The 21,773-nt window shown below is 39.9% G+C and overlaps 1 protein-coding gene across 1 annotated transcript; it reads left to right on the forward strand.

Moving 5' to 3' along the window:
- The first annotated feature begins 2,799 nt into the window (after positions 1-2,799).
- Positions 2,800-20,607, forward strand: LOC105437552 (DNA repair protein complementing XP-A cells homolog). Its single transcript, XM_030976570.1, has 6 exons — positions 2,800-3,033; positions 3,756-3,874; positions 7,768-7,873; positions 8,551-8,716; positions 9,316-9,433; positions 10,219-20,607. Exons 1-6 carry the CDS (start codon positions 2,843-2,845, stop codon positions 10,368-10,370), a joined length of 852 nt encoding a protein of 283 aa, XP_030832430.1. The 5' UTR covers positions 2,800-2,842; the 3' UTR covers positions 10,371-20,607.
- The last annotated feature ends 1,166 nt before the right edge of the window (positions 20,608-21,773 follow it).

The raw sequence follows: 21,773 nt of genomic DNA on the forward strand, positions 1-21,773 counted from the left end.
TCAATAATTATACCCATTTCCCATTTTAAACAACAACAAAATTATTATTAATGTTATTAGATAGATTAGTACCTGAACAGATAGTTTAGTATTATTCTTTCAAGTTCTGACATATCTCTACTTTGTTTGAAAAATATTTAAAAAATTGAAAAGAGAGACAAACAAATCGGATTGTGAGGAGACAGAGCGGGGTCAAAAGAGAAATAGAGAGAGAGAGAGAGTGTGTGTGAGAAAGATATGGGGAGTGAGAAAAGGGAGATTTGATAAGGGAGGGGCTTTGTTAATGGTAAATATAAGTTAGGAATATATAGAAAATGGGAAAGAAATTTAAATTCCATTGTGGAGTGAAATTATGATATTCCAGATCAAAACTCACCAAAGAGTGAAATGATTACAAAATATCTTATCCAAACAATGCAATGAAATTCATGCTTTGAAGGCTTTAAGAAATAATAATTTTTCTTCTTCTTCTTTTGCTTACTTCTCCTTCTCCTCCAATAAACATAAAAACCTTCTCTCTCTCTCTCTCTCTCTCTCTCTCTCTCTCTCTCTCTCTCTATCTCTCTCTCTCTCCTCTCCCTGCTATATTTCTTTCCTCTCCCTTCTTACACCATTCTCTTTCCCTCACTCTCTCCCATTCTCCCTTCCTATTGTAAGAGTTAAAAATTGGACTCGTTCTATATTTGTATTTGTTACAAATACTATTTATTTCTCTAGTCTCTTCACTCTATACACATTCATTTCACATCATTTGCTTACCGGTATCATGCGCGGATCCAGGATTTCTTTGCACCCCCCCCCCCCCCTTGAGCGCCAGGGGGGGGCCCAACCCCCAAAAAAGGTAAAAATCACGTGATTTTACATGATTTTTTTCTCAAGGGGGGGGGCCCCGGGCCCCCCGGGCCCCCCCCCCCCCTGGATCCGCCACTGACCGGTATTCACTTACATATTCATTTACTTCAATTCCTTGACCCAATTCCTTCCTCCATTCATATCCTCTACATACCAAGTCATCCATTTCACCTGGTATGTTCCTTTGTTCTCTTCTCATTCTTTATTCATGGATCTTAGGTATTTCCACTTACTTATCATTAGTTCTCTTCTTCTTTTCCTTTTGAACATTATCTTAAATCCTATTTTGCTATTGGTTTATGTGGATGATGTAGTTTCATCTCACTTGGCCTAAAAATGTTCAGTATGATGCTGCATGCAGTACAATAAAACACATGCAGACCTGGACTGATATGAATTGAGTGAGTTGTATTAATTTAGGGCTCTGCTATTATTATATGATGGGGACTTAGGAGAGAGGTTTTAAGTGAGTATTTGAGTGAGTTTGGCAGTAGTTTTGGATGATTGGTGTTATAAAAATTGATTTGGCAAGAGGTTATTTTTCATTAGTTTACACTATTTATATCTTTCTCATCTCACATTTTGGCCCATTATTATTGTTGTTTTCATTATACATATCCATATATCTCCCATTCTACTTCAATTATCGTAGATTTCCTTTATTTTGTTCTCCATTTTCCTGCTTTCCATGATTTAGGCATCTAAGTTTTATTTATAAATTTCTCTTTCTTTTTTGAAGGGGGGATGTTCAAAGATAAAGGGGTAATTCAACGATAAAGGGGGAAGACAGTGGAGCCAAGCAGTTTACGAAGTTATAGAAAATATTATTATTTTTAAAACCTTTCACCTCTCTCTGTGCGCCTCCTCGATCAAAAACTGAACTGGGAAAAAAAGTTATAGCGCGCCATCTGCGGCTGACAGACGTGCCATGAGTTTCATTGACATCTCATAATCATATTTGAACGGCGCGTGCGCGTGCGTGCATGATGTGCCAGCTTCAGCTGTCGTGCATGATACAGACTGATTGACCTCCGAGGATTGAAATTGCATTAAAATTGTAGGTAACATTGGTATTTTTAAGAGTAAGAAATGAACCAGACGTAATGCAGGCGTTCGGTTTCAGTCATACATGTTTTTGACTTGTGTCATATGTTGTATTGCGATTGAGAAGAGGTTGTGAGAGTGGTTTCAATGCAGTAAATTGCTGAGTAAGGCATATCGTCATTATCGAGTCGAGGAGCGTCCCCAAGCCACGCCGCGCGCGCGGGGCTCCATCTCTGCAGCTTCTGCTGGAGCTCTTATTACAACACTAGTCGCAAGGACGTGCACGTGGGGCATGGCTGTCCAACATTGCTATTTTTGTGGAGGGTCAAAAAGAAAGAAAAAGATAAATAAAAGAAAAGAAATACAAATAAATGCAAAGGGAAAGATTAAAAGATTAAGAAAATTGTTAAAAGAAAGAAAAGAAGAAAGGAAGAAAGAAAGTGAAGTCAAAGAAAGCAAAGAAAGAAAAATGATGTTTCTAAAGACTAAACACTAAAACAGTAGCCGAGACCTGAGTAGGGCTGTCTGAGAATGAAGATCGTCCGCTTAAATGAGGATATCGTTATTGTAGACAAATCGCGTCCTAAAAAATACGGATCTTCCATATTTTCGTGGACGTTTTTATTCTTTGGCGCTCTGCGGGTGTAGGGTTCCCAGTCCGCAAATACCCCCAGTTCACTGTCTACTTTTATTTGCATGAGCGTGGCGGTTCTTTTCTCCAATGTTACATTATGTTTACTGAGTTAGTGAACCTCAAAATGTGGATAAGATGTTTAAAATTGATTCTTTTCAACACGATTCTCCAATTATGTTTACCCATTTAGTCAACCTCAAAATGTGGATAACATGTTTAAAGTTGATTTTTGTTTTTAAAAATCTTTTTCGTTTTTGTATTTTAGGTGAAAGTCGTATTGCACTCAGACCTACACAAATCTGATATCAAGAGATGGAGAGAAACCAAGAGACGACACAGGAACCACATGGTGTGCCTTCCACCTCGGATGGCGTAGTCAGACCCAAACCCAAACTATCCGCTGCTCAGAGAGCCAAGGTGGAGAGAAACCGACAGAGGGCGCTGTTACTGAAGCAAGCTCGATTGTCAGCGAGGCCCTATCCCGAGGGAAGAGGAAGTAAAAGGTATGAAACAGGCCTGATAATTACCAGATTTAAATCTGTTTCCCAATTTTTAAAATTTTCCCCCAATCTTGTTTTCTTTTTTTTTCTCCCGATCTTTTAATTTTTGTTATTTTACCCAATTTTTGTTTTCTTCCCGATTTTCCTGATTTTCCCTTATTTTGTCTATTCTTCCCAATTTTTTCCCAATTTTTCCCCAATTTTCTTACTCAAAAGGGGGGGGGGGTATGTTGTTAGATGCCATTTTTTCTTCTCCGAGTCTATTTTTTTTTGTTACTCAAGGGGGGGGGGGGTTCATGGTTGAGGGGAAAAAAAAACTTTTTTTTTTTTTTTTTTTTAAAGTGCTCACTATCACCCCTGATGAAAGCATGAATGGTGCATATTGATTTTATTGAAATTAATGATGGTAAACCTGTCTTTATCGGGTTACCCAAGGCAAACACAAAAAGTGGCCACCATTTTAGACAGGTTCTTCAACACACATTCCTTTCTTGAGCGAGGCAATTATGGGTGACCACAAAGAGGCCAGTGGCCTTTACAGAGAGGTGGCCACTAAGGCAGGTTTGACTGTAGAACATAAATTATAAATTCAAGAGCCAGGCTTGAATATCTAGGATATTCCAGACAGGAGCAGACTTCAAAATGTATATTGCAAAAGTATTTGAGTGTTACAAATTTCTAGACATCTATCTAAGCAAGGATGTGACATATTTCTTTGAATTCAGCACTGGTAACGCAGAGATGTTGCTGAAGACTGGACGAGTGGTAGACACAGGGGCAGGGTTTCTTCTCGAGGAAGGAGATGGAGACCCTCTAGACATGGTACTTATGCCTAAGGAACCAGGTAAGTTACGCCATCTTCTAATTATAAAAGTTGAAGCTGTCAATTAAATGACCATTTCAAAAACGAATTAAGCTTTGAATTAGTTCAGTCTATTATTAATTCTTCTCAAGCATAAAAACAATATTATAATATATTTAAAAAAATGGCAAATATACATAGTAAGAGAAAAAACTGAAACTACAAAATGGAGTAGTTCACAGTAAAGGGAAAAAAAATACATATACATGGTATAAACAATAGTATGCAGATTGATCAGTAACACACTACACCAGCAATCATACAGGGGGGGGGGGGGGGGGGGGGGGGGGGGGGGTTAATGGTAATTGTAAATTTAATGGAGAATTTTTTTTTGAATAATCATCAATATATACTAGGCCTGAGTCATGTCGGGATTTTCATAAACCGGGTCCCGACGGCCTTGTACCGATCGGGACCCGGTGTCCCGAAATCAGCTCGCAGGATTTGCCACTTGCCTCTATAAAAAGCGCATATCATCAGTATGTCCCTTAAAAGTGACCTTTTTTATCAATTAAATAAATCAACACATGCATACCTCGGCTCAGATCGGTATATTCTTCCATTTGACATTATTTTCATCCATGATTGGCGATGTTTAGTGCCATTTAGTGCCTCTAAAAGTAAAAAAACTGGGGCAGAAATAGAAAGACAACATTTGAGCCGCCATTTTGATCCATGCAGGTTGAATAAATCTGGTCAAAAAATATGAAAGTTAGAATAATAAAACGGCTTTTTAAAAATTTCTTCTGTACTATACCGATCATATAATATTTTAAAGACAAAATAAATATTTATCTCTTATTTTAAACACCGCATGCTTTTTTTTGAAAGCTGAAAATTACTTGGTAATCAAGAGTTTCGATACGGATAGCTGTTGCAAGGCAAGTTCAGACTAGTATCGGAAAAATGCGCAGTGCTCCTCGTAATTAGCTGTAATGCGTGCCAGAACGAACCCAAACAAAGACGTGATCGTAACGAGAAAAAAATCATTAAAAACTACGAGAGCACAATTGGAAAGACAACTACTACTCAAAATTACCATAATCAGATAGATAACTTGGACAATGAATTTAATAATCGCCCAAGAAATGCCACAGAAATTGTGATAATCGAGGAGTAACTGGGTACATTTTTATCGCAAGGGGCCTGCTGCAAATACTCGAATCCTTTGTTATACTGCTTTTTACCGTAGAGGGCGTTATTTGCCTCGTATAGCCTCGTGTTCAATTTAAACACGTGTAATTCGGATATTGCAGCAGGCCCTTCCGATAATTATTGTACCTATAGTAACTCCTTAAATATCACTATTTATGTGGCTTTCCTTGGACAACTATTGTTTTCTTCCTCCAACTTATGTATCTGATTACGATAATTTTGAGTAGTTGTCTTTCCAATTGTGCTCTCGTAGTTTTTAATGATTTTTTTCTCGTTACGATCACGTCTTTGTTTGGGTTCGTTCTGGCACGCATTACAGCCAACGAGGAACACTGCGCATTTTTCCGAGACTAGTCTGAACTTGCCTTGCAACAGCTATCCGTATCGAAACTTCTTGTGATTACCAAGTAATTTTCAGCTTTTAAAAGAAGCATGCGGTGTTCAAAATCAAAGAAAAAATATCTATTTTGTCTTTTAAAAATTATTCGATCGGTATGTTGTAAAGAAGTACTTTTTAGAAAGCCGTTTTATTATTCAAACATTAATGTTTCTTTCAACCTGATTTATAAATCCTGCCGAGAGACCCGGCCAGTACAGTAGCTAGCTAGCAGCTGGCAACAACAACCCCATGGGGCGAACTGCCTTGCAACCCATATATTTATATCAGCAGTTCGGATTGATTCAGGATGAGCTAGAATATGATTGGTAACAATTAAATATATAAGTTTTAAGGTGGATTGATTTTAGTGGTGTGCAAAACTGCAATTTCTTACATATTTCGTTATTATTTTCGGAGCGTCGGTTCTCAAAAAACGAAACCGGGACCCGACGGCAACGGTCGGGTCCCGGTGTGATCGACCGTACCGACTCAAGCCTAATATATACCCTTTTTATGCCTCCGTTACGAAGTAGCCGGAGGCATTATGTTTTTCGGGTTGTTCGTACGTACGTCCCGTTCTTGTGATCGCGTTATCTGAAGAACCGATCGATGGATTCCTGTCAAACTTTGGTCATGTATGTATCTTGCAGAGCCGATGAACTGATTAGATTTTGGGGTCACGAGGTCAAAGGTCAAAGGTCACAGGGCTCATTAGCATACCTGCCAACCACCCCGATTTAGGCGGAGTTTCTCCGCATTTTTCATACCAACTCCGAATTCCGAGTGCATGCCTCAAAACTCCCGATTTTTTAAAATTTTTATTTTTTTTAATTTTTTTTTTAATAATTTTTTTAAAATTAATATTTTGTGTGTGCGTCCGCCATTTTCAATGGCAAAATGTCCATTCTGTCCTGTAAAGTATCCTACAAGCATCTCACATCAGCAATTTGGGGATGTTTATTCATACCTGCGTACAGCCCACGTGTATTTATATTACATGTGCAGTTGATACGCCGTGCATAAACACTGTATACATTGGCGTGTTTTCTTCAATGCTTGTGCGATGACTGCAATTGTGGAAGCTTGTTATTTACCGGACTTCCTCGGATTTATTTTGGATTACTGCTACTATATACCTTTGCAAAATAGGGCTCCTAACTGAGGTGGGTAGTGAAACATGTAGTTTTGTGAGTGTTCACATTTCAAAAATTGTTTATGTGTGGGGCGAAAAGGTTGAAGGAAAAGGCCCATTTGCACCATTAAAATGGAGAGAAAAAAAAATAGGCCCTAAAGTCCTGTGTACCCCCCCCCCCCCCCCCCCCCCACATCTACGGGCTACTACCCCAATCCTTCGGTGGTTCGCGACCTCGTAGTCCATCCAGAAAAATTTACTCCTAATTTCTCTTGTCTCAGGTTGGCAGGTATGCATTAGGTATGCAAAAACAGCTCGTGATCGCGTTATCTGAAGAACCGATTGATGGATTCCTGCCAAACTTTGGTCATGTATGTATCTTGCAGAGCCAATGAACTGATTAGATTTTGGGGTCATGAGGTTAAAGGTCAAAGGTCACAGGGCTCATTATGTATGCATAAACAGCTTGTGATCGCGTTATCTCAAGAACCGATTGATGGATTGCTGCCAAACTTAGGTCATGTATGTTACTTGCAGAGCCGATGAACTGATTAGATTTAGTGGTCATGAGGTCAAAGGTCAAAGGCCACAGCACACATTATGTATGCAATAACAGCTTGTGATCGCGTTATCTCAAGAACCGATTGATGGATTCCTGCCAAAATTAGGTCATGTATGTCACTTGCAGAGCCAATGAACTGAGTAGATTCTTGGTTCATAAGGTCAAAGGTCAAAGATCATGGGCTCATTATGTATGCAAAAATAGCTTGTGAACGCATTCTCATTAGAACTGACAGATGGATTACTATTTAACTCAGGACATCTTGCAGAGCCAATGAACTGAGTAGATTTTAGGGTCATGAGGTCAAAGATCAAAGGGTCATATATGTATATGAGAAATTGCTTGTAATCACGATATTCTGAGAACCTGTCAATGGATTACAATTGAACTTGAATCCGAAAAATTTCTTCTGTTTTGGTTTGTAAAATTGCTCTATGACGGAGGCATCATTTTCGACTGCGCGCAGTCGAATTCCATCTAGTTTAACTTCGCTTTAAATGAAGTTATATTTGTTGAACCTTTTATTTCGGGTGAATGAAATAATTTGTAACGAGGCACTTAACAAAGATTTGTGCATTTAATTTAATTTAATTACATTTTCAAAATGGCCTATAGGTTATCCACTTGGCTCCTTTGATTTTCCACAGGACCAATCCTCGGCGGTGACCCACTGCGCTGCCAGGAATGTGGGCGGGGCTTCCAAGATTCTTACCTTTCCAAACATTTTGAGCTGTCAGTTTGCGATGAGTGCAGGTAAGGAAGAGAAACAAAAATACTCTGAAGTGTTTTTTTTTTTAATTGCAAGATATTTGTAAAATGCATAGCCTACTGAAGCATTTTGAAAGATAAAATTATTGTTCCTTTCTATTTTAGTTAGTGTTTTGGTACTATTTAGGTAAATACCAAGGGGTCATTTTCAATAAGCCAATTTAGTGCTTTTTATGACCCCACCACTATTATTCATATGTATATATTACTGATTTGTTAATGTTTTTAGAGTGGAAATAAATTGAATTTGAATTTGAATTAAATCATATCTACTCAGTGCCAGAGGGATATTTACACTATGTATTTGATTTAATGCCCTTCTGGATCCAAACAGACAATACGTGAATAGTCATTATTCCCATCAATAGCTACTAAGGATTGTACATATTTTGATTGAAGTACAGTCAAACTTGCTTTAGTGACCACCTGTCTACAAAGACCACTTGCCTACAAAGGCCACATGTTTCGTTTCCCTTGAAAATGGTTTCTCATTGAATCATGTACTAAAGCAACCTGTCTACAAAGACTACCTGTCTTCAAAGGCCCCTTTTTGTGTTTCCCTTGGACGGTCGCTATAGACAGGTTTGACTGTACATGTATCGTTGTGCAAAGAAGTTTAATCTTAATCTTGTAAAAAATTCACCTTCTCATGCATTTTACAGAGATAATGACGAGAAGCATGTCTTGATTACCAAGACGGATGCAAGGAACGAGTTTCTCCTGAAGGATGAAGATTTTGAGAAGAGAGAGCCCCCTCTCAAGTTTATCACCAGGAAGAATCCACACAATGTCAGATGGGGAGAAATGAAGCTCTTTCTTAGACTTCATGTGAGTGCCTAATCAATATATTTTAAAGGGATTGGGTATCTTGCCTCAGATTCTAAACAAAATCATGCTGCAATCATAATTATAAACCTTTAGGTCAGTCAGAAATCCCATGACTTTTACAAGCCGATTGCCTACCGGATTATCAAGATATTTATGATTGGAATTAAAAATTTAAAAAACCGTTTTCCCCAACAGTTTTTATAACACTACAGTCTATTGGGGAAAATTAGTATGGTAAAACCGGTCAATCAAAGATTAAACATTTTGGGGGGCGCTTCATGATAATTTTGAAGCGCAATTATTTCAGGGCTTCAATATTACACCACATCACAGACACTGATAACACGTAGGGCCGGGCATTTCCGATTTGTAAAACTGGAAACAATGCCTTTAAAGATAAAGTTGAGTTCTGGTCATGCGATTGCATTGTGAAAGAAACTTTGTGGACTCGATCAGAAAAGGATCAGAAATCATCTAGCATATAAGTATAATATATATATAGTATAAATATAGCCCATATAAACAAGTGTTTTCATCGGCAGCAATCTTGAAAAGATCCCAAACTCGATGTATAAGAATTTGAATGGTTTTGTTTGTAGGTGGAGGAGAGAGCCTTAGAGGTGTGGGGTGACCCTGAAACAATGGAAGAGGCCAGGGAACAGAGAGAGGTCAACAAACAGAAACAAAAACAGAAGAAATTCAACAAGAAAGTCAAAGGTAAATTATGAATTGGCTTTCATAAATACTGGATGTAAAAATATAAATACGGACGAAATTCAACAAGAAAGTTTAAGGTAAATTGTGAATTGCCTTTGATAAAAACTGGTGTAAATGAAAACATTGCAGTAACAAGCCAGTTCGTAGATACAAACTGCGCATGGGCAGATAGAGGTCATCATTACCAAATTGTAAAACCCATCCAAATGGATACTGGATATATGTCCATGAAATTTATTCACGGACACCACTTTCTGTGATACACAGGTGGAAGTATTTTCTCAAGAGGGCAAACAATAGGTATTCATGAATCGACTCCATTACTATGGCAGTGATTTTACTAAAATGCCCAAAGTGGGACGTATCCATGTGTAAAAGTCTGTGGGGGTCATTTGTATCAAAGCTATTTAACTGCGAACTGATCTCTGGGATTTGGGCTTTTTACAGGAATCACCTGGGTGCTGTGGGCAATGATATTTTCAAAGAAAACAAACAGGGACAATTGCATTGTTTTTGTTGCAAAGCACGAATGTATTTTATAAGCAATAACAAATAAAATAACTCCATCTACCAACTAGAAAAATTTAAGAAATAGCTTAAAAGAGAAGAAGAGAGGTGGCATACTTAGCAAAAAACAAATTTAAGAACAATTTTGGAATAATCGTTTTCGCTCAGTAGAAAGATGACACATTTTGATTATTTTCACACAAATCTGTTTCTATGATAAAATTGCCGTTGTTATGTAATGTTAATGTTGGTCGTGTTCAAACTTTCATCTTTATCAGACCTTAGACGAGCAGTGCGAACGAGCATGTGGACCAAAGACCTGAGCGTTCATCAGCACACGTACGGCGAAGAAACGTTTGATGAGGAGACGGACATGTACAGCAAAAAATGCTCAGGATGTGAACAGGTTGTAAGCTATGAAAAAATGTGAACCGGTCTAGAGAAAGTTAATGTGCAATGCAAGTACTATGCTTGTTGAATTGATGTTTATCCCAACAAATTTATGAGGTGCACGAGAATGTCAACATCGGTCATTATAGCCTTGATATAAGGCTAGTTGAATCGATGTTCTTCCCAAGTAATATATGAGGTGCTCGAAAATGTCAATATCAGTTGTTATATCCTTGATATAAGGCTAGTTGAATCAATGTTTATCTCAGGTAGTTGTGAGGCGCTCAAGAATATCAATATCAGTCGTTATAGCCTTGTTATAAGGCTTGTTGAATTGATGTTCATCCCTAGTAATTTATAAGGTGCTCAAGAGTGTCAATATCAGTCGTTATATCCTTGATATAAGGATTTTTCATAAAAATTGTCAATATCTGTCATTATAGCCGTGTTTTAAGGCTTTTGAATTGGTGTTTATCCCAAGTAATTTATGAGGTGCTCGAGAGTGTCAACATCAGTCATCATAGTCTTGATATAAGGCTAGTTGAATCGATGTTCTTCCTAAGTAATTTATGAGGTGCTCGAGAATGTCAATATCAGTCATCCCAATTAATTAATGACCATGATAGTTAGGATACCACATTGCAGTAAGTGAATGAAAATGTTTAACACCCATCAACTCCAAGTGAGGGGAGGACCAAGTTGCGAACACACACTTATCGTATAATCTGGAGTACTCACATTTTACCCCGATATGTGCAGTGATGATCTAAAAATATAACAGCCTCTCTTAATGAATCAAAACAGTTTATAAAATATATTGAAGTCCTGGCAACTTCTTCGGTTAAGCAACCACATAAGGGTGCTGTAGAAATTTGAGGATTGGATTGGATTGGATTGGAGTAGATTTCTGCTACTTACATAAATAGATGACCATTGATAGTCGTATTAGATTTTTCGTAATTTTTTATCTTCCCTACTTGATGATGTCGCCTCTGACAACTTCAGACAATTCAAAATTTCAACATGATTTAAACAAAATCCTACAAGTACGAGAATGATCACTTAGTGATTTAGTGAGTTGGGTTAGACATCATTTACATAAACCAGAAATGAGATTTAGTGATATCGGCTACAATTTTGGATGAAAGGAGTGGAGGTTTTTTCGTTGCAACCTGCTCGATGATATGGGTTGGGGTTTTGAAAAATCAGCAAAACCTAGAGCTGGTGCAGTTGTGAGCATCTTCTTCAATGCCAGGAAACCATCCTCACACCTCTCTGTCTGCTTTTGGTGAAAGGGCTCAAGCTGTGCTCTACTTACCTTGGAGCGGTCAGCTGGTGTACTGGAAGATTTCCTAGGCATTGACAATCCTACCAGCAGATCATTCAGTGGTCTGCAAAGCCTGCGGTAGGTAATAACCGCAAAATCCCAACCACTTAGTGATGTTGCAAATTCCACTGGCTTCTGCAGCGGAGCGATGCTTCATGGACTTGACGTGTGATTGAATGTCATTCGCTCCTCCATGCTGATGGACATTGTTTGGTCTTTGACATTCCAGGACATCCTTGATCTTTGATGGGAATGGGTGAATCCCCTCACCACTTATCTCGTGCCCAAGACGGGTGTCCTTACTAGTTTTGAGGATTATCTAGGGCTCTTTCTTAGTTCATTGCCTCCCAGGCCTCTATTATTTCTTTCCTTCGGGCAAGGTTCCTATTCTTTTTCTCCTCATTCGGTGGGTTTTTACACTCCTTCTCATAATGGTCGAACTCACCGCACTTGTAACACACCAGTACTCTAACTGGACATTTATCGGTGGGTTTGGGACGGCCAGGGTCAGGGGAATGGGACTTTTTTGACCTATTCTTATTATTACCTGTATAATTCCCTTTCTTTGGTTCAGGGGAAAATGGGCTAGATTGCCCATATAGACTAAAGGTATCTAGCTGTTGACTATAGCTTCTTGCCGGTTGCTTGGGGTTGGGGTTCGTTTTATATTGGGCAATTTTGGCATCTCTTGTCGCCTCAGCCTCTCTTATTACACTTATCAATTTTGGATTTTTACCGAATTAATTTTGTTGCAAAATGACTTTGTACCAAATTTTGAGGGAGAAGTAGATCAGACCAAACTTGAGAAAGAAATAAGGCACTTCCTATCTAGATTGGCAGATGCGGATAGACATCTCAAGATTATCCTACGCAAGCCCAAATCCATGAGTATTTCGGATGGCATCTACGAGCATGCTAACAAATCCCTGCTCACTTGAACATGTTCGCGGCAGATATACAACTCAAAAGAGCATGTAGAGGCCCGTGGCAGCTTCTGATCCATAAATTTCAAACTTGGTTTGGTGCCGAACCCTGCAAGTGGGATCTGACTTGCACCAGTGAAGAAGAAGAGAAACTCTTGAAGGGTCATCCCGCGGATACTGTCATCTACATCTTTAACTGCAACATCTACCACTCCACTTTTTGTGCTGACCCGCCGATTTATGTGGCACCTGCTTCACCATTGTACTTCTCGACGAACTCACGTAAATTGGCAAGCATCCCTTCTCCTGAGGATTCCCCTTATTGTTCCTTGAACATCTTGCGATATAGTCTATAAACAAGTAAAATCACATGCATGATTCGATAAGTGTACAATAATTACAAATTATTAATATACAAGCTCACTGCAGACTCCGATAAAAATCATAGCATTACCATTTCCCGAACAATTTTTCCACCGATCTTACCATGCAACATTCTTTCCACTACTTTAAACAACTAGAACCAGGCAGGCGATGATTTCACGATGCTCCGACTGTTCATTGATACCAGTCATGGCAGCCATCTCCTTAGCAACGTCGTGAAATGTCTCCCAGTCCACTTCCCTTGCTTCATGGGCACCTTTCCAGAAAATAGCCGAAGAGCCATCCTCTCCCAACTCAGAACAGCTTAGAAACCTTCTTTGAGATGCTGTCAGATTCTCCTTCGTTTCTTCCAGCCCTCCTTTTCTAATGGCCTCGTTTAGTTCATAGTTCAGCTTTGCCAGCTCTGTGTTTTCCCCCCTAAGGACTGCCATCTGCCATTCCACCTTTTGTGCTGACCTGCTGATTTTCGTGGCGCGTTTTGTAATGTCCTCAAGTGACGCTTTCGTTGATATTTCACCAAACGTGATCCTGTAACACTGTCCAGTGATACATAATGAGCTTGTCATGATTTCTGTAAGTGAAAGATCCATGTCCCTTAAAGCTCTATATTGGCCTTGTTTAATTCATAGTTCTCCTTTGCCAGCTCTGTGTTTTTCTCCCTTGGACTGCCATCTGCCATTCCACTTTTTGTGAAGACTCTGTATTTTTGTCGTCTTGGATGTCTTGTAGTCTTAGGGGTGATCCGTTGGAATGATGGGTGTATCTGGAAAGAGACGGTCACCTGAAGCCTTTTGTCTATAAGCAACGTAGCACAACGTGGCTTTGGGGAGGGCAACATCAGAGTAGGATGCATGTCGAAGCCTTTGTATCTCGACATACGGGATGTATGTGATGCAGATGGGTTTACATTGTGATTTCCTTTCTTGAGATGGCTCCGCTTTGCGTTTCTTGAGTGTTGCGGGGTAAGGCTTTCCGTATTTTTCTCTTTTTTTATAAGCCACCAAATCTAAATTAGTTTCAGTCCAGGGTAATACTTCTTGGGTCCTTTAACGGTGAAAAGTTTTGTCAACTCTCGTGGGATCCCTGAGGGTGCACTTCGGGAAAATAGGGGACAGGTTTGACGCCAAATCAAAGAATGTATATAATCTTTGTGCCAATTCAAATTTACCACAAAAATTTAGATGTAAGCCATCAAAAGCATATAAATAGTCATCCCTGACAAACAAATCAGAAGCACTAAAAATTCTGCAGGACCAGCTCTTGGCGAGTTTCGATAGTTCACGATTGTAGTATAACGATTGTTCATATTGTAACACGCAGATCACACACGGAAACTGGTAGAAAAGACTCATCACACCATTCTTTGTGTTGCGGTTCGTTTTATTTCAGGTGCAAAATAAACCCTAGCTGGCAATCTGGCCTAGAGGACTGTTTCCTCTCATTGTACCCGCTTCTTACATCTTGATTGTCAATACCTATTAATGTACAAAGTAACACCAAAAGCTTGCAGAGTCGACCTCCCTGCCTGCCCCATGGATGAGGGTGCAGTGCAGGAGTGAATCTGACAAATACCTACAAGATATATACAATATAATCGTTCACACAGTCATTACACACGCCAAGTTCATCACATATACAAACAATTCAATCATACACAGTCAAAGTAATCACACTCATTCTATCACTACACATAAGAGTCTGCACTAAGTTGCTTAATTACATTACCTGGTTGGAGAAATAAATATAAACTGATTGCAATGCTTTTCTTTGTTTCTCATTAGAATGTGATTTGCCTTCATGCAATTGATAATTAAGCTCACTTACCACACACGACGACAGGGTAAGCCTGGTGTTTCTGACAAGTTTCTTTTTGGACTCTTTCCCAATGGCTCTCGATGATTGCTGGGATTATGTAATTAGCCTGCTGCTGCTGAAAAGTCGATTTTGACATGGAATTCATCCTGGCAAATGTCGCTAGTCTGTGCACCTTGTCGGAGTTGTTCCCAGACAGGTGAAGCGCGGATACGCTCAGGATGTCTCCCACATATACAAACAATGCAATCATATCACAAGCATCAACAACATATCACAGGATACATAGATACACAGTCAAAGCAATCATGCTCATTCTATCACTACACCTAAGAGTCTTCGTTGCCGTTCACTTTACACATAAAACAAAACTCCCCATTTAAGATTTGTTGTTGTTGACGGTTCACGCATTAAGGATGGAATCAATTTGTATTGCATTTATCTCACTCAATTTTTCTCTACTAACTTATATAACTTGTCACAGGTTTTAGGGTGTAGTTTGATAAATAGTTATTACAAACATACGCAAATACTGAAATCTTTTACCTTAATCGTGAGTATGTCAGTTCATAAACCCTGTAATTGATTAAAATTGCAAACGACATGAATGGGAATTTCAGTTCTACAGCTAAGCTATTCAGGTTGTGGAACAACTCACCCCCCCCCCCTCGATCTCTCTCTATCTTTATAATGAAGGGAAAAAATAACCCATCAGCCCCTCCAGGTGGGGAGACCCTATGAGAGTTTGTGCCAGAAACCTAAGGCAAGCTACCTGCTGAAGTACCCGGGGTTCCCCGGGAAAGTGCTTGCCTTGGCAGAGGCGCAACGCTACCGGCATATGCCCGTACACTTACTGCCTGAGCTTGACACTAGGGCGTGTCCCGCACATAACACATGCCCCCCGCCCCTTATGTTTTTTAGCAGGTCCACTGACCGACCCGCTCAATGGCTGCTTCCCTTGGCCAGACTGGTTCCTAGCATTCTGGCTCGGCTGGCGCTCTACTGCACCAGCGTCCTGACAGGGAGACCCTTCCTCCCGAGAGGTTATTCCCGGAAGACTGCTCCCCGCCTCGGGAACCTTGTGCTCTTGCGCCTCCCAGAGATGCCCCGGGACAGCTGAAGAGGGTAACCCAGCACCAGGAGAAGAATCCCTGGTGTCTATGGTTTCCTCCTCGCGCGCCCCCAGATCCGTCTGGATGCCGGGGGGAACAACCACAGCAGGTTCCAGGCATATAGTGCCCTGATCCGCCGTTAGATTCTCTACCCCTGACCCTGGGAACTGTATTCCCTGGGCAACATAGAAGCCTTCCCCCAGAGGGGTGACAGTTGAGCCGGGCCGTGATGAAAGCGTTGGCTCTCAACCATACCCGGCTCCCACCAAGGAGTATTGGGGTCAAAGTACTGAAGTACCTACCGGTTTGTGTCCCTACAGACATGAAGCGAGGAACTGCAGGTTCTGCTGGTGGCAGATCCGCGGGTTCCTCCAGTGACGGCGGTCCTTCCATTGGCAGGTCCGTCATCACGACCCCAGTACTTCGTGAACCAGGAGAACCGCTGCATCCTGGAAAGGATCAGGGCCCTCTTGCTTCACGCTTTCTTCTTTCGCAGCATGATCCGTTACATCTATTGCAACTGGTTCATTCTGCATCTGATCGCTCACTGACTCCAATGAATCCATCCTGTAGACCTAAAAAACCTCGAGTGAGTGTAGATCTCATTTTGGAAATATTCCCCTAGACCTACATGTATATGAACAGAAATAAAAGACTTGAACCGTAATTACATGAATTCAGAAGAGCTTGATCCGGAACAGACCTGTTCATCCTTCGGCCAGCGTCTAATGATCGAACCTATGGAACGCCGTATAACACAGTAGAACCTTAATAGGGAATATAATGCTGTAATAGGGCGTTTTAACCCCATAATCATAGCCGCATAAGGGCGTAATAATGCCATAATAGGGTGTTATAACCCCGTAAAAAAAAAAAAAATTGGCGGAAATCAGCCAGCGTAGATTTACAGTACATCTTTGTTTCGCATGCAAGGTGATAGCAACATATACATCTTCAATGGCAAAGACATTGTTAAATCTCTCGCTCACAGAAATCTGTAAGGAAACGAACCACTTAGTCCACAGAAAACCATCTGCAGTCATCCAATCCTTTATTGTCTGAAGCCCTCGCCGTATGGCTGCCTTTGATTCTGTGTCGACAATAAACTCTCTGACGACAGAATAGCCCACATTAGTCTTTATAGCCAAGAAAAATATTGGCAGGGCATACGGAGTCCATGGAACACCATCTTTAATCATCCAATCCTTGATAGTTTGTAGCCCTTGCCGTATGGCTGCCTTTGATTCAGTGTCGACAATAAACTCTCTGACGACAGAATAGCCCACATTAGTCCTTACAGCCAAGAAAAATATTGGCAGGGCATACTTTGTAGTTCTATATGTTGTAAATATGTTGATAATTTTCAATAAAATTTTAGCTTGCTAATGAGAGTACCGGTAGAATGAATGCTGTTTGAAACTAGCTAAATACAGTCAGTTATTGCAAGATACCTGCAGATTTAAGTGATCTGAAATTAATTGAATTATATATATTTGAAACTTAGGAAAAATAAGCCTTACGAATGAAATGATCAATTCTTTAATGTCTAATTAATCAGTGATCATGCACAATATGAAAAATATATGTACAGAAATAATACAAGTACATGTACACGATTACTGATATGGCTTCAGCTGTGTCACAAGGCTACTGATCCTAAGGTAACATCCAGAAGGTTGAGAGAAAATAGCATTTTCTTCATGGTCTCACGTTATTATAATGTGGCCACAATGTGATTTGAATCCACTTTTTTGACGAAAGATGTCAAAAGATACCTACAATTAATGAGAAAATAAATAAAGTTTAAAAAAATGAATGGTTGAAATACAAGTACATGTACACGATTACCGATATGGCTTCAGCTGTGTCACAAGGCTGCTGATCCTAAGGGAACATCCAGAAGGTTGAGAGAAAATAGCATTTTCTTCATGGTCTCACGTTATTATAATGTGGCCACAATGTGATTTGAATCCACTTTTTTGACGAAAGATGTCAAAAGATACCTACAATTAATGAGAAAATAAATAAAGTTTTAAAAGATGAATGGTTGAATAGCAGCGTTGTCAGAGTCTGCCTGTCATGTTTTTCCGCAACTGAAGCTACTTGTGTCGTGGATTTTGCGTGGGACTTCTGGAGGTGCTTTTCTTCGAACGACACAGCTACATTTAGTTTTTCCTGGAGTATCTCATCAGGAATTGCAGATTGTAGAGAAGTCTTAAGGTCATGTCGGATGTTGTCATTCGTTAGTCCTGTTATCACTGCATGCAGGAACATGTCCTGCACCAGGGTCATATTTCAGCCCATGCGAAGCCTGCCCTGAAGCGAGAATGATTCGCTGTCTTAAATCCAGGACCTTTACCCTGGACTAGCTAAGCAGCACCTCTTCAACACATACGACTCGATACCTACCACTGCATGCAATAATGATAATGTCTCTTTTGTTCTCTCCACTTGAAAAATTATAACATCACAAAAGTTATATACCTGTGGCACTAGGGTACATCCCTTGGATCTGTGACCCACAACAGCTTGGGATAACCCGTCTGTTACCTTGCCCTAGGCGTCCATATTGCCAGAAGATAAAACATCTGTATGCTGCATGGTGCATTGATCGATTTTCCTCTCCTGGCTCTTGTGGCTCCTCTTCTAAATTGTATGCGTCATTCCACATGGCTCGTTGGATCGGAAGGGCCACTTCGACGATGAGCTGGAAGATCTACATGAACTGGGTTCTACTTGACAAGGACCACAGGTACACCTGCAAAAAGATATATAGACCACCTACATATTACCAACGAGTACATATAAGATGTTGCACACACACACACACACACAAAGTTCAAATTATTAAAGACATAAAAAGATAGACTTCCACGATTTAGTTACAAAACTGTATACTTGTGGTAGTCTACCAACACATCGAGATTAGTAATAGTATAATCTTCCAGAAGACCAGAACATCCTAAAATGCTCTAAAATAACTAAATAAAGATATTAAAATGATCAAATATACCTTCTAGATGCAGAATAACTATTCTAAGGTCAACATTGAAGCTCATTTGTTTGAATTTTAGGTGCTTTTTTTAGGACAATGCAATCCTTTTTCTAACCGTATACAAGTATGAAATACAACACAATAATGAATGTAACGCACTTTAAATAGTCATGATTTTTACTCTCTATCATGAGGCTCCATCAATGCACCTGTTATAATGAGTCCACGGAACACCATCTGTAATCATCCAATCCTTTATTGTCTGAAGCCCTCGCCGTATGGCTGTCTTTGATTCTCTTATCAACTATAAACTCTCCAACGACAGAACAGCCCACATTAGTCTACACAGCCAAGAAAAATATTGGCAGGGTATACTTTGTGGTTTTATATGTTGCATCCAGGAAACATGTATTTCCATATCTATTGAGGGAAAAACACGCAATTGAAGCGTCCATGGTATGGGGTAGTTCTGGTCTTCTTAATCCCCATTTTCTGTCAAAGGGTCTGGACAGCCTGGGCCTCAAACTGACGTCCTTGGTCAATGTGAAGGCTTTCAGGGATCCCGTACGATTGGGGATGGTATGGGGTAGTTCTTGTCTTCTTAATCCCCATTTTCTGTCAAAGGGTCTGGACAACCTGGGCCTCAAACTGACGTCCTTGGTCAGTGTGAAGGGTTTCAGGGATCCCGTCCGATTGGGGATGGTATGGGGTAGTTCTGGTCTTCTTTATCCCTATTTTCTGGCAAAGGGTCTGGACAACCTGGGCCTCAAACTGACGTTCTTGGTCAGTGTGAAGGGTTTCAGGGATCCCGTCTGATTGGGGATGGTATGGGGTAGTTCTGGTCTTCTTAATCCCTATTTTCTGGCAAAGGGTCTGGACAACCTGGGCCTCAAACTGACATCCTTGGTCAATGTGAAGGCTTTCAGGGATCCCGTACGATTGGGGATGGTATGGGGTAGTTCTTGTCTTCTTAATCCCCATTTTCTGTCAAAGGGTCTGGACAACCTGGGCCTCAAACTGACGTCCTTGGTCAGTGTGAAGGCTTTCAGCGATCCCACCACTGCCACCAGTGTAACACTCTGTAAAAATAGATATTGGTAAATCCTCATAGCGTGGCTAATAGGGCGAGTGTTAACTAGACGTACAGGTGACTCAAGACAAATAAATGATATAAAGTTCAGGATGGTATTTTATTGATGATAATACTGATAGATGACGTGGCTAATATAGCAACCACCCCTCTGTATATGTGTGTGCAGAAGTAGTACAACATAAAAGATCTCCACTCTGAGGCCTTCCAGTATTTCCTTGTGTGAAGGCTTGCGAGGAGCTGTTGTAATCTCACTCAGGGACAAATGCTTAAAAGTTGTGCATCAACACCATGTATCCTATCAATAAACCAAGCATGCAAGTGGTTGCTACTATCAAACCACAAGGTTACAAACTGTCTAACAACTCTTAGAAGAACACAATGCAGGTAGTCAACAACAGCCACAAGTTATGTTCAACTCTGGCAAAAGCACAAGCACGCTAGAGCCTTTGACTCCATGCACTGGTCTTCCTTCCCCTACTCCAGGGCCTGACCTTTACTTTTTTTTTAGGGAGCCAGCTGGGCTCCTCAAGCACTTTTTCAGGGAGCCCGCAAGGGTTTCAGGGAGCCCAAGTTTATCACGTTTTTTTGTGGTCATAATAATGGTCATTAACTATTAAAAAATTAAAACACACCGTCACGATACCTTTTTTTATAATCATCAGCGCCGGGACCAGGGAGGGGTGTATTATTAAGTGTAAATGTGACCATGAGGATTAACTGACTGTACTGAAGAATTAATCTTACGACTATTATGAAGCCCTTTGGCTACAGTAACAGTCTAACATTGGACTTTAGGTTTTATCAGAATGAGATATAGTCACTCTTCCTCGCTCCGTCTGTTTCAATATGTTCAGTCAATCATCCATGCAATCTTCATTATTGCTCAACAGATTGAGCAAACGATAATATCATATTCAGAGAGGAAAGTAACTGACAAAAACAACTTTGGAAAAGATGTTTAACCACGAGGAACATAACTTTTCTTTCAGAATCTTCCCAAAATATGATCATTTCATCCTTGCTCAATCTGTTTCAACGCATTTTTCAGTTTCCACTCAAATGGACATTCATCTTTGCTCAACCTATTTCAAAATAATAAATTCTCACTCAATGAATTTATTAAATTAAAAAAAACTTAGCAGCATCTTCACCTCATCAAGAATTACACATTTGGAAACTTTTGGTGCAATAATAAGTCCAAATCACATCAAAGTTATAAGAAAAGTCTTGTTCTTTTTTTTTTAATGCAACATGTAGACCAAGAGGCAGACATACTAGCTGGTCTCAGCAGAACAGTATCAGCCTTAATTCAAAGTTAGATTCTGACCAAAAAGTGTCTATAAAATCTTATTTCAAATATTCAGTCACTTAGTAGTAACACTCCTATTTAAATTGATAAGAGTCAAAACAAGCTGAACTTAAACTAAAAGGTTTATATTTCATTCCTCAGTCAAGTCTTATTGAAGAGGTCACACTTGGATAAAAGGAACTTCAAATCTAGTAGTAGGCATGTCACAGTTGTATTGAAAATATTCAATTGCTTTTATTTACTAAGTAACGAGCCTTTTAATTTTGAATAAAATCAAACTACATAAATAGGTTAGAGCTTATGATCATGGTGCACTAATTACTGGGTGTGTTTTTTGGTTTCTTTTAATGCAGTTTTGGTCACATTAAATTATGGTGTAAGCCCTCGATTCACTGGGAATCTAGTTCCATGAGCTCAGGCTCACTGTCTGTATCCGAGGCTGAAGAATCTTCAGGCTGCTCATGCATCACTTGAAGTTCCCTTTCTGC

Source organism: Strongylocentrotus purpuratus, unplaced genomic scaffold (genome assembly GCF_000002235.5).
Source record: "Strongylocentrotus purpuratus isolate Spur 01 unplaced genomic scaffold, Spur_5.0 spur5_scaffold_9, whole genome shotgun sequence".
NCBI lineage: Eukaryota > Metazoa > Echinodermata > Echinoidea > Camarodonta > Strongylocentrotidae > Strongylocentrotus > Strongylocentrotus purpuratus.

Coding starts and splice junctions, on each gene's coding strand:
- LOC105437552 (XM_030976570.1), top strand. CDS start 2,843: ATGGAGAGAAACCAAGAGACGACACAGGAACCACATGGTGTGCCTTCC. Junction 3,034..3,755: donor GAGGGAAGAGGAAGTAAAAG/GTATGAAACAGG, acceptor CTTTGAATTCAG/CACTGGTAACGCAGAGATGT. Junction 7,874..8,550: donor TCAGTTTGCGATGAGTGCAG/GTAAGGAAGAGA, acceptor TGCATTTTACAG/AGATAATGACGAGAAGCATG.